Raw genomic sequence first — 18381 nt, 5'->3', positions numbered from 1 at the left:
TACTAATACATAACAAAGAAACAGAAAAACAACAAAACATTGACGTAGACTGGCAAAAAGAACGCAGTGAAAGCAACTGGTTGTTCAATATTACACAAACAAGAACGAATACGTACTTCTAGAAGCTTTCCTGCTGCCATTCCTCAGAGGATAAAGAGACAGATAGTTGCCACAAATTACATTTAGGAACAACTACCTCAGTTATGAACAGAACTTTCAATTAAATACGGCAGAGAGTGTGTTACATACCACCCAGATAAGAAAATTATTCCTGGTCAGCGGATTTGATGCATGAGATTTGACAAAGAAATATTGCCTTCGCACTGTCATCTCTCTTGTGATTTCTGTTAGAAACAGCTTTATTGGTTAACATGACATGTATCTACCAAATATGAAAGCAAATTGTTTCTTAAGTTTACAGACCACAACAGACCACTAATTATTTTTTCTCTGCTATCTCACATGTTTCTCTTTAGGCGTTATTTTTTCTCCTATCCACTCCCTACTCTCATTTCTTCCAATCTAAATATCAGTTGCTAGCTAAAATAAAAACTATAGCACGTGAAAAGGGACTTAAACCAATTGACCAGGCTAGAATAAATGAAAACACTGACAATCATGTGAGTCTTATCAATCACCAGTTTAGAGCTTACCACTTAATGAATCATGCCGATCCATATGAGCCTCATCCTCCCATGCTCTCCACCCGTGAATCTGACCAAATAATAACCAGTAAGCAGCCACAGGGTGCACCCACAACTTCAATACCGTCCAAGCATAAGCTTAAACCAACAGAAGAACAACAAGAAATACTACTATGAAGTATTAACAGAATTTTCTGCAACTCAGACAGCATTCAAACACAACTGCACAAGGACCATTTAAAACTCTTTACATGATCTGGGTGTTAAATTGGTACTTGGATGCACTTGTTTTCCTATTCCTTTTTGAATGGGAAACTATTAGTAACATGTAACCAGAAATAAATGTAAGGCTGTGACCCAAGTAATCAATTGAATCATCTAGTTAACATAGAAGGTGTTTAATAGTCCATTCACAGAAACTGTATCCAAATCATGCCGTTTACATTTGATATCTTGCACATATGCAAATGAAACTGTTCTCCAAATCATGCTCTTTAGTCCATTCCCATCATTAAAGGCAATGACTCCTTGGAAATAGTGGCTTCGACCTTGACTGGCTTCATGGAGAAACAACACAGCGCATGAAATTCCTAAGGCTTACAAGGTCTTTCCCATGGAGCAAGTATATACCAAACCAAACCGAACCGAACCTTAAGTCTCAATCACTGGACAAGAATATTGAACTAGAAAACACACAAACATCTCATTTCAGAAACCGCAACTGCTATAAGAATGTAACCTTCACGATTGCCAGCAGCATTGTTAAGCAGCTGTAAGATACATGCGTCATGGCCATGACAAAGATAAAGCGGTGCAATTGCTCAAGACCTTGGTATGAAACAAATGGTTCGTTACCCTGTGCCATAAAAAGTTCAAGTAACCCAGATCAGTCCAGATGCAAACAGAAAATTTCAGTATAAGAGGAAAAGAACGGGACTATTGAGAAAGTAAAAAGAACGAAACCAAAATGTAATCATAAGTTTAACTCAAATATGCAAAAAGAACGAAATAGAAAAAAGAGAGAGAGAGAGAGAGAGAGAGAGAGAGAGAGAGAGAGAGAGAGAGAGAGAGAGAGAGACTATGGTAAAGTGAATTTTGCTGAATGAGTTGAAATTTTTTTGCTTACAAGGAAAAAGGAAAAAACAAGATACTATCTAATGACTATATACTGATAAGCAATGTGCCTCTTTGCAGGTATTCACATTTAACACGTTCAATATTCTCCTAAACGAGTGTGGACGAGCACAAGCCATCAAAAGTCTGTGGTCCTCCGATGCAGTACTTTCAGTTTCCTGATCAAACTCCTTCTTGGTGCAAGGAGCAAACGCAGTATTATAGAATTTTGATGGGATGCATATATTTACTCAATTAATGTCATGTACTTATTACTAATGCAGATAAAAGAGAGGGGATGATTTTCACACTCCCTTTCCTTTACGTTTCTTTATTTGTCTTTGTTTGTGTGAAATTATTAAATTGTCATTGGCACGCTAAAAGTGAATGTATACTCCCTTCGTCTCATAATGTTTGTCCGACCCGCAAAATAAAGACATAAAAATATTATAATTTTTGCAAGAAAAATTAAAAGTTTTTTTTAACAATTTACTAGATATCAATGAATTCTTTTAATTTATGAAAAAAATTTGAATTTTTTCTTAAGAGAAATGCAATATTTTTTAGTCCTCATTTTGCGGACCGGACAAACAATTTGGGACGGAGGGAGTATTTTTTTTTTGTCAATCGATGGAAGAGATCATTTTTACATAAGATATGAAGTACAAAGTACAAACTCAGGATACTATATCAATTGTGAGAGTTCACGAGACAATCAAGCTTAACAACTCAACCAATACAAGAAATAACCAAACCAAACCAAACCGAGTCTTATGTCCCAATCACTTAGGGTCGGCAACCAATACAAGAAATAAGCTCATTATAAGGTAGAAAAAAAGAAAAACCCTCTCAAAGAAGAACTCTGCGTGTGGAGACTCGAAGCTCCTGACCTCTTATTAAGATGCAAGAATCCTGACCAACTAAGCTAGCCCCAGTTGATTGAAGTGAATGTAGTATTAACCAAGGATAGTTTAGTGTGTGATTGTTTTTTTCCTTATGCTTTTGTTGTGTGGGTGATCGGGTATTTTTACCCAACATATAGATGGACACTTCTCTTAGCAATTTGATGTCTAATCTTCTAACATCATGTTTTTGAAAGGAAAAAAACCAGTGCGACACAGAGTCCAATTTTGTTCACCCTAGCTAAATGAGGATAAATTTTACCCTCAATCCTATTGGTTCCCTTTTAACTTATATGTCCCACACATTTTAGCTATAGTTAACATTAAGAATCCAAAAATTATTGAAGTGAGAACTTATGCCGATCTTTTGTCCCTTGGTAAATTATTCCCTGCTTTGCTTGATTAAAGAACACTTGAGAGTGATAGGGGCGTGGAATTTGGACTATTCACAGTGATTGCCGAATCCAAATTGTTGAAGAATCACTAGTTTTATATTTTATGAGAAATTATTTCGTTTTTTTCCCTAACATGTAATCGTAAAACAACCCACTGTGATATATGAAAAACATGTATGCATCAACATTATCGATCTTCTCGGATCCCTATCGGCTATCTATCTCATGTTCTTTCATCTTCCTCATCTTTCGGCATTTTTAGCAAAGATAAAATCCTTTCCAATTGACACTCTGTGACATTAGTTGAGGTGGAAGAGCCTGTGATGAAAATAAACACAACACCCTTAATTAGCAATTGAATGCATGCATGGGAGAGTTTGGCTTCAATTTCTGGACGCCGTCGTTGGATTGCTCCGCTTCGGCAACGTCGCTGCAGGTTGTATCATCCGATCCAAACCAGAGTCATAAGATTTATTCCATTTGAATAATTTTTCCCTTTGTCCTTAGTTTATTAATCCTCTTCAAACAATTCCGATCTAGAGCTAGAATATAATATTTTCACGAACAGAAGGCAAGAGAAATCTGTAGAGAAATAGATCACGGCAGTATCACTCCTCAAGCATTTTTTTTTACTCTTGCAACGCAGAGAATAAATTTGCAAAGACAAAAAGTTCCATAACAGTTATTCCTTTCATAATTATCACTTCCATAATTTTTGGCTTTTTGATGCTAACTATGGTTAAAATTTGTGGAACCTACCAAGTTCAAAAGAACCAATAGGAGTGAGGGTAATGTTCACCCTTATTTAGTGAGGGTGAACAAAATCGGACTCACTGAGTAGTCATATTCATGTTTACTTGTCATCCCCAAATATTCAAGTCAGATAGGCAATTTTAAATAAGTCAACCGTTAGAGAGTGTGTGTGTGTCTTGGGGCACCGCCACAATAATATGTGGTGGAGAGAGGTTTAGGATGCCGCCACGTCGTGCCCCAATGACACTGAATAATCTCCCACAATGTGTGATGTGTGTGGGGCCCTTGGATTTTGTGACTAGATATATGTTTGGGTGTGTAAAAATTAATAAACAATAAAAAAGACTCCAAAATTGTGGTAAAAAAAGGCACCTTGTTCAAATCGCAGGGATGGCAACGGGCGTAGTGGGACGGGCCGGCCCCGTAAAAAATGTGAAGAAATTGTGTAATCTAATTAGTAAAAAGAATTGTTGAAAATGTAACGGTACAAATCTATATTTTAGTATAACGATAAAATTATTAGGTGTCAAAATTATAATTTTATGTGTAAAATTATAAAATTTTGTGTGAAAAAATTTCGGGCGGGGAGGGTTTGGGGGTAAGTGGTGCATTTTATAATATCTACCCGAACCTTCCTTTGATCCAATGTAGTATTTGCATTTGACGAATAATTTTTTTCCTTTTTTTTTGCTTAAAAGAAACATTAAATTTGTACCGCACCTGATCTCGATTCATTTTTTCTAATGTTACCCCAACCCCATGTCGAAACTCGAAAGTTTGACAGAAACGTGCCCCAATTAGGGAGGGGCGGGTTTGGGGTAAGTGGTGCTAGTTGCTATCCCTAGTTTTTCACTAGTTTCCTCGGATCAAATTCTTGACTGGCCATTGTATAAATATAGTGTATTACCAAAACATGGGTGAAGAAAATATACTAGAGACTAGCTACGCCCATGGAATACGAAGTGAATTCCTGAAAGTAGTTCCTTTGATGCAGTGGCAATTCCAGAACTTTTCGGGGTGGTACTGTTCAAAAAAATATTTACAATATACTATCTAATATTTTAAATGGCGCTCGCCACTAGTTGGGTGGCGACCCACCGCCAAGCACCAAGCCCACCTAGGCGCCACAGAGCAATTCGGCAATTTTAAAAAAAAAATCAGGAGATTATGTTTAAGACAATATGGACTGGAAAAAAAAAACAAGAAGAAGAAGAAGAGAGACTAACACTACTTATATATTAAACACTATGGTAAAAAAATTAAGTGCTCCAATTTTCAATTTGTTTCAACCGGTGCGAAGATCTTATTTTTATGATCATTTTATCCTAAAATGTCATAGTTAATATTTGTCTATAGGGCTCTCATAATCAAGTATCTATTCTTCATTTGATTCTACGATTCTCTTAAGGCTCTCATATGAAAGCCCTAGAGCCAAAAATTAATTATAACCGTTTAGGATAAAATAATTAGAAAAATACTATCTTCGCACTAACGGATTAAAAATTAGAGAACTTAATTTTTTAGACTATTTATATATTAAGAAATATGATGGAAAAATATATAAACAGTCTCAAATAAAGAGCCGTAATTTTACCATTGATCAGTGGTCATTGATGTACGGACTAGGTGTTCAAAATTTTGTGAATTGAGTGTTCATTGATGTATGGACTGAGTGTTCAAACTATTTCAAAGCATGGGCTATCCTAAAATTTCTACATTTATTATAGCAATTTATTTATTTTTGGTGGTTATGTGACCATGGTGCTCTCTATGTGGAGCCACCACTGCTTTGATGTATTTTTTTAACTAACGTTGACTAAAAGTTCACATTTGATGACAGAGTGTAATGACTAGCCGGTAAAGTTGCCATGCATTTGTTTATTGCTTGAAAGTTTTATAAGCAAACGATTTCATTACTGGAGTAGTATTTATGTCTATGGGTTGCACTCTAGTTATGTTGGGGGTGTTGACAATGGAAATATTTGAGAAATAACCATCATTTACGTGATACAAAAGACATTGAATGTATTGGTCTTATTCAACTTGGGTGTTTTTTCGTTGCTACTAGTACTTTTCTAGGATGCTTAGGCTATTCAAAGCAGTGGTCCCCTCGCCCCTCTCTACCGGCTGGCAGCAGCCCACTTCCTCCTCCATCCCTCTCCATCACCACCTCGTTATCCCCATCTTCTCCACCCATTATCCATCTCCTCTTCCACCATTATCCCGACCCACCACCAATTATACCACCACCAACCACCTACTCCTTTTCACCTCCAGCAGAGCCACCAATCCCCGTACTCCACAATGTAAGCCACCCACCATGCAACCTCCTTCCACTAAACTGTGCCACCTCCACCTTTCCCCCCACTCACCCAAACTCACCACCCATCCCCTGCCTTCAGTGAGATTGCCACCACCAGTTTTATCTCTAGCCGACCTATTCGCAGGGCCAGCTCTGGGCCCCGCCCTGGGTGCCCCGTTTTCAAGCTCCCATCTCTGTTTCTGCTCGTGCTCCCGCTCCACGCTCTAGTTACTTTTCAAACTTAGTTCAAACTTACAACCAATGGCAAGTAAACAGTTTTGGATGTTGCGCAGCACTCAGGAGAGACCATAGAGAGTTCAGGCAGCACTTTCCGGTCAAGGGTTTTCAAATCAATCTACCATCCGTTCTAGCATTTTCAATATTCGCCTCCTCCCAATTCTAATTAAATCTGTAGTATTAAAAAAATTCCACAGAGAATAAGGGCCACTGCAACTACATTCCTAACCTGCCAATGGCATTAAAAGGACAAGCCAGATATTCAAAAGATGAGATGGATTTACAACCACATTCAAGCTTCCCAAACTATTATCACATCACAGTAAAAGGAATGCGCAGACTCTGTTGACACGCACAGCAAGGATGACTAGCTAATTAGCAGTACTCAAAAATTATCCAGCAGCAGAACATGCATCGACTCAAAGTTTATTTGCAAAATTAGATACATGTCAATTCCTAAGTTACAGACTTATAAGAAGACCAGAATTATGAATTACTCCTACATTAGAAAGTGCATGGTTCGTCAAAGAGCTTAGTGTCAAGATAAGTTCACAAAGCACAGATACATTCCATCAATTCATAAGTCTTAGCCTTACAAGAGCAATACCAAAATACTGATCAGAATGTGCATCGTTGGTCAAAGAGCGTGATGCCATCGTTACAAGTTCACAAGCATCTGGACAGATGCATACATAACATATGACCATAAAAGCCTTTAAACTTGACCAGGAAATCTTCCACATTCAACCAAGACGAACTCCGCAAGCAACTGCATAATTACAAAATCCATTTGATCAATTGCCAACTCTCGTCAACTGTTGTGCCAGGCAACAATTACTAAAAGTAAACAAAGCAACATTATCTCACAAATGCGAAGGCTAGAAAGTTCAACTATTTAGAATCCTGATAAATTGTTCGAAGCATTGAATAGGCATGTTCGTCTAACATAAAAAGACCACCAAGAAATGGCAATATAACAGAGTTCGAGGCTGGCAGAATCCTGATAAATTGTTTGAAGCATTGAATAGGCATGTTCGTCTAACCCAAAAAGACCACCAAGAAATGGCAAGATAACAAAGTTAGAGGCTGGCATTAGTTTGTTGGAAAATGTTTAAGACAGTAAGTCTGTTCAACTGTCATGTCAGCATGATGCTCTTCATGACTTCAACAGCTTCAACCTATCTCACTATGTTTTGCTGCTGTAACGTGCTCAACGCCGTAGCTGCTGGAACGAAATCAAATTCCTAACAGAAGTGGTGTTATCTAGGAGCAGAAAAGCCCATGTTCCTCTTCTTTGAAGAATACTAAGTATTATTAAGTACTATGAGGGAAAGTCAAATATCTCATGATAAATAGGCAACAAATCTTTGAAAGGCAGTTTATTTCTAGTTTGCGCATGTTTTAGTTTTGGAAGTCATGGTAACACAAAACTTATCGTTCTGTCCGGTTCAGTTTTCAGGATATTATTTGGTTGGTGAATTCTGACTCTGTCTTCAAGGTCCTTTTCAAAGAATAAACATATCGTTGAAATAACACCATAAATCTTCTCCAAACTATCCCAAAAAAAAAGTAATTCTGAATTTTGTCTTCAAGGTCCTTTTCAAAGAATTAACATATCTTTGAAATAACACCATAAACCTTCTCCAAACTATCTGTGTGAAATGGTTGAAACTTTTTTTTTTTTTTTTGCGAAACTACAAAGTTCAAAACCTTTTTAATCACCTGTTGCCATCCCTACTGTGTCGTCCCTGTCGCTTTTTTGGGGGAGTTTTTGGAACAATTTAAGCCTAGCTAAGATTCCTTTCCACAGCCAAAACTACTACAATTAATTTGAGACCAAGGGCTTAGGAAGTTCATGCGTTTAGAAAATTTCCAACTGTGACGTAGATTTTCATCAGTATAAATAAGAGCAATTGTACCTTTATAGCTAGACAAATAGAAGGATGAGTTTATCTCATTCAGTGAGGCAGTGGGTGTCTTTTCCTCATTGAAACCATTAACAATCAATATTACCCCAAACAAATTTGAAACGATACAAAATTAACTCCATCAGATTACCAATCCCATCCGATTAATGCTCAGGGGAATTAACAATACCACACCGTCCTAGGTAATGTATCGGATGGATATGTAATGGTTGACCGCAATTAGTTGCAACCAAATGTAGGAAATGTGGTCTCCTTGTGTCTATAGTCCAACCCGATGCTATAATCCAGTGAAAAATGAAACGGTGCCTTAAGTCAAAAGAACTCATTAGAAACCAGCCCTTGAAAACCGTTATTACATGCCCATCCAGCACTTGCAGCGCCCTGATTCTGGAAATCCATCTACTGTAAGAAAGCCATGCTGGATATAGCCGCCCTGTAGTCTCCATAAAACCTAGAACCCCACCCTGGTTTCATAAATGTAAAGCATCAACTGAAACCACCCAAACGAGTCTTAAGACTTCCAACAGCTGTCCTTTGGTAGACGTTAAGAGCAAGTAATTAGTCGGTGTTTTAGACATCAAGGAAGACAAGTCCCAAATCTGCTGCAAAGCAACAATCATGGTAGCAAGTGCACAGAATGAGGGGCTACTTAGGACGCTCCAACACTGACAAACGAAGCCTTTCAAAAAAAAAAAAAAACCACCGACAAACGAAATAATTAAAAGTAAGCTAATGAACGAGGCGACCTGGTCTCGATAGACATGATGGCATTGGAAGCATCAAGCATGCATGCACAGAAACACATAATAATCATTACAGAAGCTGCAAGAAAACAATCCTTACCAAAAGTAACAAGTGAGACCTCCAAAGAGCTCGTACATGAATCAAGCAATTTTCATCCCCCTCCTAAGCAACCTTGCAAAACGTGCAAGCTTCACCTTGGACAGGCATTGGGGAACATTCTGCTCTATGGGTTCAGTTTGCTTCTTTGCTTGAACATCCAAACTTGCAGAATAATGAGAACGAGAGATTGATTTTGGGATATGATTTGTGTAATGTGACTTGTCCGTAGAGGATAAACCACGGGTTTGGTGAAAAGGGGAAGTCTGGGCAGCGGACCAAGGACTAAGAACCTGCTCAAACAAATAATCCATATCAAAAACTTATTCACGATATAAGGCAGCACGAAAACACAGTGCTTAGTACTATATCTTACAAACAAAAGACCACCACCATGAGCTCAGGCACGAGTATCGGATGCGCGTCTAATCATCCAAAACTAAAATCTTTGGGGAAAGACGTGTTTACAAGTCAGCTATGGGTACAGGACCAAAGGTGTGAATACCGGACCGTATTCGGTGAAAACCGGTGCAAAAACCACATACTACTGATCCGGCTAGAATACTGGGTGTTTCTGGTGGATTTCTTTTGTAAGAATGTAATACCTGGTATGCGAAATAATGTAAGTCCTATTATCTGAGAACGTTATACATATGGGACTAAGAAAAAGTATTAAATTTCTGTCCCCCCATCCATGGGAAAGGCTAGAAATGTTGCTTCACAAAGCTAAAGCAAGCTCAAATATTATAAAACTGAGGGTCTAGGTGCTTAAATTGGGTATGGGAGAGAACACATAACTCAAGCTCATACCAATGTCGTATCCTATGCAACATGGATCCTCCATTTTGGGCAAAGTACCAGTGTCAACAAGACACGGGGCAGGTGCACCATGCGGACGGGACCCGGCACATTTTTTGCCAGACACGACTGACTCAAGGATGATGAAGTTTGAAAAGAGAAGAAATTTTGTCGGATGAATTCCTTTCAGATCTGGCAGCGAGTTGCCTTCAGAAGATCAGATCAAAGAAAAAGAGAAACGATGAGATCCTCATGATCTGCAAGACTGAACTGACTGCCATATTTGTTCAAAGACCAGATGATAACGAGAGTGGTAGCTTCTAAGGTTTTGTTATAATGCAATATGAACGGAAAAGAGAGGGAGGGAGGGAGGGAAGAAGACGAGTGTTTGGCTAAATTAAAAACAGTCGTTTGATTTATGTGAAGACAAAATCTAGTTGTTTATTTAGGTTAAAGGCAACATGGATATGCTACACGTTACCATTCAATTGCAGACATCACAATACAATTCTAAACACTACAATTCAGAATGGATTCACTTATACTTAAAGTTCATAAGTGGGATTCTGATGAAAGCAGATTACAAGGTTATGGGGAAGAGATTCATCAAGTAGGACGTGTTCTAATGGTTCAAGAACTGCCGCAGAAGTGTCGGCGTAGACCAGGAAAGGTCTGATGCAATGATTCCGGTTTTTTGAATAAAGATGCAGAGAACAAGTACTGGACACGCTTTTAGTAGTAGACGGTTATACGGGCCTAATTTTGCGCTTAAGTTACATTGAAGAAGTAATGGACATGCTCCTAGGAGTATCCAAAGAGCATAAGAGTCTAACACACATGCCTCCTCTGCTTCCAATAAAATATCTCTGAAAAACATGGCATTAGGCCACAAAAATGTTGGGTTAATTCACCTATCGCCCCTCCCCCTTCCCTTCCCCATCCCTAGAAAATCAATCAGTTACAAGTCACTGAAAGGAAAAGTTGTTTACTATGACACAAATCATCTCAGTCCAAAAAAAAGAAAACAAAGAGCAGAAAGCAAATAGTGTAAAGCATCAAATCCAAAAAATTCCTAGGACAATTGAACCCATAACATTAATATAGTAAGGGACATGACAAATACAAATTTTCTAACCCAAAGGGGCAAAGCCGGAATTTTTTGCTGCGGCAAAGGCAGGCGAGGACTGGAATTCGTCTCTGCTGTGCAAAAAAAAAAAAGGAAGAAAAATGAAGTCATCAGAAGCTTGTATACTGAGGTTTGTGAGCCATTTTCAATTCATCATAATAAATTAGGAAGTATAAGTTACATTTGTTTAATAGTAATGACAATGCATAGTTTGAGTGCAGAACACTGAGAAAAATGGCTTCAATTTACAGAATTGCCACTGCCACATCATCCCAGTGGTGTTGTTTTTCCATAATTTAATTGTAAGAATAGAGTTCTAAAGCACGAAAAAACACCTGATGGAGCATCCTTGGTAGGGATCCTGTTCTTGGTCCTTAAGGAATCAGTAAGCGCAATGCTGTCACAATAAGGGTACACAAGTTTTCAAGGTTTAACCATTAACTGCGACAAGAGATATAAGAAGAATGAATGTGCATAAAGAGAAGAAACACAATCTGGAAAAAAAAGATATTGAACAACTGCGTACTCAAACCAGTCCATAGTGCTAAAATCAAAGTCCCCATTCTTGAATTTAAATCCTGCTTCCTTAAGCCAGAAAACAGCATGTTTCCCCACTTCTTCACTTCTCGCCTATATGGGAACACAGATGATAAATTGATGAAATCAAGTATCAGATAGTCATTCTGGACTGACTCGTTTCACAGACATGCATATGAAGTGTGCTAAACAAGCTCAGGGCATATGATTTACTCTTTAACACAAATATGCACGAAGCAGCCAGTAATTTAAAGTTGTACACCAGGATGCGCGAGGCTCAAACGAATCGCACGGAGCTTTCAAAAGGGAAGCCAACGCATTATGTTTTACTTTGCCACTGATGTAGGACTATAAGAATAACACTTCTACCATGTGAAAATATATTGGTATCGGGTGACTTTGGTTTATTTTCCTTGTAAAATTTGAGGCTATATATAATTTTAATAAATTAATTATGCAATTATGACATCACGGTTCGATACCGGTTGGACCGGTGACCCATTTGCATGGTCCCTTCACCGGTATGCTACCCGGTCCGGTCCTCCCTCTGTATTCATATCTCAATGCCTGGGCAAATATGTCTTGTTTCTCTTATGAAGCAAGGAAGCAGAATATGAGGTATTAAAACACATACGCAAGGTGAACGTGACAGGTACTGAATAATTTCCTCAATAGCATGACCAGCCCTCTCAAAAACTTCAAGCAATAGTGCAGCTGACCTCATAACCATCTTCTTCCTGCGAATCTTAGTTAACTTGCCATTTTTACAGTCTCCCATTAATTTCTCCTCATGAGTTAGTATTAGGATTTGAAACTGTAACCAATGCAGGATGGTGGTTCTTCCGCTTGAACCAACACCACCTTTGACGTCCAAATTGATAGGGACCAAAATCTTTTCACGAGCCACAATCAGCAAGAGAGCCAACTCAATGAGCTTTCCTTTCCTTGCACAATGGTAAGCTTCCTTTGCAACGTCCTTGGATGAACATGCAAGAAACTTAATAGTATCCCCAATGTTTCCCTGCAACAAGTCAATAAAAGAGCCCCAGGAGGAAACCTCTTAATTCTTTCATCCACATCATATCCAAACCTTTGACAGCTGAAGATTAAAAAAAAGTAAATATAAGCAAGCATTCTATGAAAACAAACAAACCGCTCCGAGTTGGCAAAGATACAGTATCATTTCAAAACTAGATTGCCCTCCAAATGGATACGACTCCAGAGACGGGTACTGACTTCTGCACAATAGGAAAAATAAGATGGAATGAAAAACACAGTGCCAAAATCAGGAATAAGAAGTACTATGTGTGTGTTTTCTTCTTTTTAACCTTGCAAAGTTAAACGCTATATCGAGTGGGCGCAACCCATTCCTCAGATCTTTCCCATCATCATATCTATAATCAGAATATCTGGTATCACTTCGAGCTTTATGGTGAAGAAATAACTGGACCAGGTCCGATGAACAAAATCTAGCCGCACGATGCAAGAGGTGATCCCCATCCAAATCCAGTCTTATGCCGCCCAGTTTTCCTTCCAGCAACGCAGTGGCACATTTTACGGCATCATTCATGCAGAGACTCTCCAAAAGATGGTCCCGGCAATATTGAGGTGTGCCATCAATTAATAGTGGCGGGCTTGTCAACAATGTGATCAGTCTTTCCTCGTCATCAGCAACAAGGATCTTCTCAATCTTTTCTTCCAAATCAACATCACTACCACAATCAGCACCCGCTTCCTTTCAATGGTTAACAACGAGTAGAACAAAAGAAAGTTAACAAATCGAAATAGCCGTGCTCAAAAAAATAACAGAAAATAAAACAAAATGAAAATCTCCATATTCCGTTATTCTTACACAAGTTTGCCTTCTTATCATTTCAGATGGAAGATAAATTAATCTGTCACCTGTTACAAACCGATCACATTCATCCTAAAATTTATCCTTCTACAGTTTTTTTTTTTTTAGTAAATGAATTTATTGAACAAAACCCAATTAAAATTCATCCTAACTAGAGCAAAAACGAATTTTGCTTACCCTGAAATTCCTCTCCATAAGATTGATAGATAAGGCTAAATTTCTGAAAGAAATCAAAATTAAAACCAAAAGTTCTGAAAATAACTTGAAAAAGGATGGGATTTTTGTTACAACTTAGAACTATACCAAAATCCTTTTGCTATCGGCTAAAGTAAATTATAAATTTCGGTAAAAAGTTAGGAATATACATGGAGTATCAGTTGAAGAGATTGGGGCGACACCTAAAGTAGATCATATACGGATAACACACACACACATACACACACACAGAGAAGAGGGATCTTTCATACCTCCATTCCTGCTGCGCTGTTTTGATCAAACATCTCGAGAAATCGAGAGAGAGAAGTGGTGGGTCGGGGTTTTCACCAGGGATCCCGTCACAGAGGAGATAGAGAAGCGGTGGATGCCGTGAAGGGTGGGCCAGCCCAATGTATCTATGGCGAAGTATGGGCCGCTCCAGTAAACTAGCCCAATGCATGGAGAACAATAGCCCATTTTCCAGATGCAACCTTAAGGACTAAGAAGGCGTTCCGCTTTCTTTTTAAACTTTTTTTTTTTAAAGAAGGTAATTTAAAATTTAAATATAATAAAAATGAAAAATAAATTTTAAATTTTTTTTACACAGTTTAAAAGATCTCAAAAAAATATATCAAACAAGATCTATATTGGTAGAAAAATTATTTGCGTAAACACATGATTTTTGTGCTTAAAATTACCTTTCTTTTCAAGAAGTTTCTTTTCTAAGAAACTGGAACGGAGCCTGAGAGTGGCTTTCTTCCGAGATCTGCCACGCTTACTACCATGCTCACCACGTAAACCGACTGGTCCACCATCAACTCCACCAACGACTGGAGGAAGATTTTAAGGCCCCGTTCCAGAACACCTTCTTAAAAAATAAGTACTTATTTCATATTTTTAAACTCAAAAATAATGGAAATAAAAATTTATTTTTTTATTTTTTTTGCACCATATAAAAGATCTCGATAAGATCTATCAAACAAGATCCATATTGCTAAGAAAATTATTTGTGTAGACACATTATTTTTGATCTTGAAATTGTCTTCTTAAAAAATAAGTACTTAAAACGAGTTCCTGAACGGGACCTAAGTGATGTTCAATTTTGGTGACAATGTTATCATTGGTAAGATGTGAAATTCGGTTCAAATCGACCATTATAAAAACATTCATGGTGATAAAATTTAGAGTTGGCTTATCTATTTTTTTGGTTCCTACAAAATAAACTCGATTTCATTTTTGTCCTCACAGAAATTTTGGTTTCAATTTTACCCTTGTATTTAACTAATTTTAATGTTACTCTTTCCGTCAAAACTTGGACGGAAAATTCGTAAGTGGATAACGGCCAGGTGATATGGACCATTTTACCCTTTTATTCGTCTTCCCCAAATCCCAATATTCATCTCCTCCCAAACCCACCGAATAATCACCCTCCTCTCCATCACCCTCTAGCCAGCCCATGCCCTCGGCTGCCCCGCCACCACTCTCGCTGTCATCTGCAACTCCGCCACCGTCTGCGGCATCCTCGCCTAACAACAAACATAGCAAATCCAATGCTGGCAGCTCAACAAAAACGCCCAACAACCCATCATTTTCTCTCCAAACACCACCTCCTTCGACTACATCGCTGGCGGCCGGAACACCCTCTGCGGCGTCAGGCCCAGTAGCGCAAGCCTCATCTAGGTCGGGGTTTTCTTGCGGAGTCTTGATGAATACCAATAGGGTTACCTGTTGGCGTAGCAATTCATCAATGGCGAGTTTTATTCAAACCCAATTCGTTAATTTATCAATGTCGAGTGTTTTTGGTAGAGGAAGTAGTGCTTGTGGGTTGAATCTATTGGCTTTGGGATTTGTAAAGGAAGTAACAATTCTGGTCAATTGTAAGTTCCATCCAATTCGGCTTTCGAGTACTCTGGTTTCGCACTCGAGGCTAATCATGTTTGCGCAACTCGTAGATTGAACGGTTCAGTCATTTGTTGGGGTGCAACTGAAGAGTTTTCAAGTAATTTAACAGAGGAGGTCTCGTTCGAATCGATCGAGGGTTACTCAGTGGGTTTGGAGGAAACGAATTTGGGGATTTACGGTCTTTACTGGTGGTGGCTATGAAGAGGGTGGGAAGACGTTTAAAAGGTTTAAATGGTCCACATCACCTAGCCGTTATCCACATAGGAATTTTCCGTTCAAGTTTTGACGGAAAAGGTAACATTGAAATTGGTTACAAAATACTGGTAAAATTAAAACTAAAAATTTTATGAGGACGAAAACGAAACCGATCTTATTTTGTAGGAACGAAAAAAGTAGATAAGCCTTTAGAGTTTGTATCCAATGGTGTCACAATTAGAGCCCACTAAATATTTTCTCATAAATCCTCAAACAGACAATTATCGACTAAACAAATATTTTGTCGGTGGCATTGTATTTTTTTGCCGACTAAACCGTTAGTCAAGAATGGTGTAATTTCTTGTAGTGCGAAAAGTTTCTAGTTTTGTGGATGGTTTATTTGTACGGATGGTCCCCAAAGTATATTTGAATTGTCAATTTGGTCCTCAATCTATAAATCGTGTCTATTGCATCCTCAACGTTTACAATACGCGTTTAAATGGTCCCCGGAGCTAACTCCGTCCAAATTGGCCGTTAAATACGAGGGTATTTGTGGAACTCCCTCTTTAAACAACCATCACCCCCACAAAACTTCATCTTCAACCTCAAAACACTTGCCCCTTCTCTCTATTGTCCCTATGAGCATACGTTTCATGCTTAGATATGGAAGTCTACTGCTTTTTCTTGATGGGAATGGCAGGTCTTATGTCCAAATTAATTCTTGAATCTGGCCCTCCAGCATATACATCTTAAAGCAGAATGTATTTTTCTTGATTCAACTCAAAAGTTGGATTCAGCAGGGTAAACAATTTCTTTCCAGCATGTAAAGAACCAAAAAAAAAACCAGTGAGTGGCTCAGTTTGGTGCAACCAATCTATTTCAATTAGTCTCCACTGTATACATTCTACATGCATGTGCAGATCTTTCCTAGGGCTTTGTTTTGTGGGTTTGGTGGATGTGGCTTCAAATGCCTAATCCTTGTGCTCTTCACCTCCACAATCTCTCTCATCTCCCTCCTACTCACCACCCTTCGCCACCATAAACCAACCCCTAACCTATATCCATTCCACTCTCCGACCCAAATTGCATACCCTAGAAACGGGCCCACCGGAGCTGCCTCGGCTTGCATACTACCTCTTCGGTGGCAAAAACGACGTGCAAAGGATAAAAAGGTTGTTCTGTCAGTAAACCACCCGAGGAACTTTTATAATGAAGTGCCACAAATACCCCTGTCTTTAACGGCTCAATTGAACGAAGTTAGCTCCGAGGACCATTTAAATGCGCATTGTAAATATTGGGGATGCAATAGGCGCAATTTATATATTGGGGACCAATTGACAATTCGGAAATACTTTGGGGACCATTCGTACAAATAAGCCTTTTGTGAATAGTAATATTTTCCTCCCATTTTCCTTTCTATTCTTTTCAAACAAAACATTAGAGAGAGATAGAGAGAAGTGATGGGTCGGGGTGAAATCAGGGATTCGCATCTGTGATGGGTGGGCCAGCCCAATGTATCTAGGGCGAACAAAGTATGGGCCACTCGAGAAAGGTAGCCCAATGCACGGAGAACTACTGTCCATTTTTTAAAATGCACACATAAGGACTGAGAGTGACTTTCTTAACCAGCACAACAATCTCTCTGCTTGATCTACGACTAGAAGTCCACCATGCTCACCAGCACGCAGGGGCGGATCTAGCGTAGGCCCAGATGGGTCACGTGACCCAGCTGAAAATAGGGCTGGGGAGGAGGGCCCCCAAGTTCGAGGAAGTAATATATGTATTTAATCTTCCGAAAACTACACAATCTTATTATTCTCTTGTTCCAATGGTAAAGTATGGCGCCTCACATGCACGGTGGAGGTTCAAAAACCCAGCGCTTATAATTTTGTTTTTGTGTTTTCAGAAGTTAAAAAAACACACTTCTCCCCCCAAAATTTTGAGTCTATTGCGACTCGAACCCAAAATTAAACTAACATATGTTGCATTGGTACCACAAACCCATTAAAATTAATATTATTTGCTACACAAATCAATTAGGATAACTATAAGTTCTAGTAAAAATAAACAAAAATGCTTATTTTTACAGTTTGTTTATTTTTTATGTTAGCTCAAAATTAATTAAACACTAACAAAAAATATGTGACATATTATATACTCATTTTCGAATTGAATAATAAAAATTGATGTGAGTTCGCCTACAACTTTTAAATGTATAGAACCGGTTCTTAAGGAGTGACCCATCTTCAGAAAATCTCTGGATCCGCCACTGCCAGCATGCTCACCACGTACACCGACTTGACAACCAGCAGCTGGAGGAAGATTTCGAAGAGAACCGCAAGGTCGTTATTGCTCTCTCTCCTCGCTACAACCACAAAGATGCCGTCCGTCCCATTCGCGCGCAGGTCGACATTCTCGATTCCACCTTATCACCGACCGAGGTAGATAAACTCACCGCCATTCTGAAGAGACAAAGGAGACAATGAGGGGTGTCTTATCAGAAGAGTCAGGAATCTTCAACATATCAATGCAATATTTGTTCGGTCGGTTGAGGAGGGGCGGGCCACTAGGCCCACTACCTTGTAGCTAAGGTCCAGTACAAGAGCTAATGTCTTTCCTCACTCGCACTAGTTAGGAGCTAACAAGTTAAGAGCTAGCC

General features: G+C 38.8%; 2 protein-coding genes across 18 annotated transcripts in view; one reads left to right on the top strand and one right to left on the bottom strand.

The window, feature by feature from the left end:
* LOC131328834 (uncharacterized) overlaps window positions 1-14020 on the bottom strand; it is a 76915-nt gene extending 62895 nt beyond the window's left edge. The window contains exons 1-10 of one of the 17 annotated variants that reach the window (XM_058361774.1): window positions 13898-14020; window positions 12993-13310; window positions 12904-12953; window positions 12729-12813; window positions 12210-12596; window positions 11565-11668; window positions 11374-11435; window positions 11036-11112; window positions 9118-9407; window positions 6833-7115 (exon numbers count right to left, since the gene is read on the bottom strand). In XM_058361774.1, the coding sequence (XP_058217757.1) occupies window positions 9159-9407; window positions 11036-11112; window positions 11374-11435; window positions 11565-11668; window positions 12210-12596; window positions 12729-12813; window positions 12904-12953; window positions 12993-13310; window positions 13898-13930 (1365 nt within the window). In that variant the 5' untranslated portion in view covers window positions 13931-14020 and the 3' untranslated portion in view covers window positions 6833-7115; window positions 9118-9158. Of the gene's footprint in view, window positions 1-6832; window positions 7116-7903; window positions 8877-9117; window positions 9408-11035; window positions 11113-11373; window positions 11436-11564; window positions 11669-12209; window positions 12597-12728; window positions 12814-12903; window positions 13311-13897 lie in introns of those variants that run through there. The other 16 variants (XM_058361767.1, XM_058361771.1, XM_058361770.1 and 13 more) reach the window with 16 other exon arrangements.
* The window catches only part of LOC131328830 (uncharacterized), a 79462-nt gene that overhangs the window by 37272 nt on the left and 23809 nt on the right, over window positions 1-18381 (top strand). The gene's annotated exons all lie outside the window — the stretch shown is intronic.

This window comes from Rhododendron vialii, chromosome 6a, assembly GCF_030253575.1.
Source record: "Rhododendron vialii isolate Sample 1 chromosome 6a, ASM3025357v1".
In the NCBI taxonomy this organism is placed as follows: Eukaryota; Viridiplantae; Streptophyta; class Magnoliopsida; order Ericales; family Ericaceae; genus Rhododendron; species Rhododendron vialii.
The sequence above is the reverse complement of the archived record's forward strand: the minus strand, read 5'-3'. Positions and strand labels throughout refer to the sequence as shown.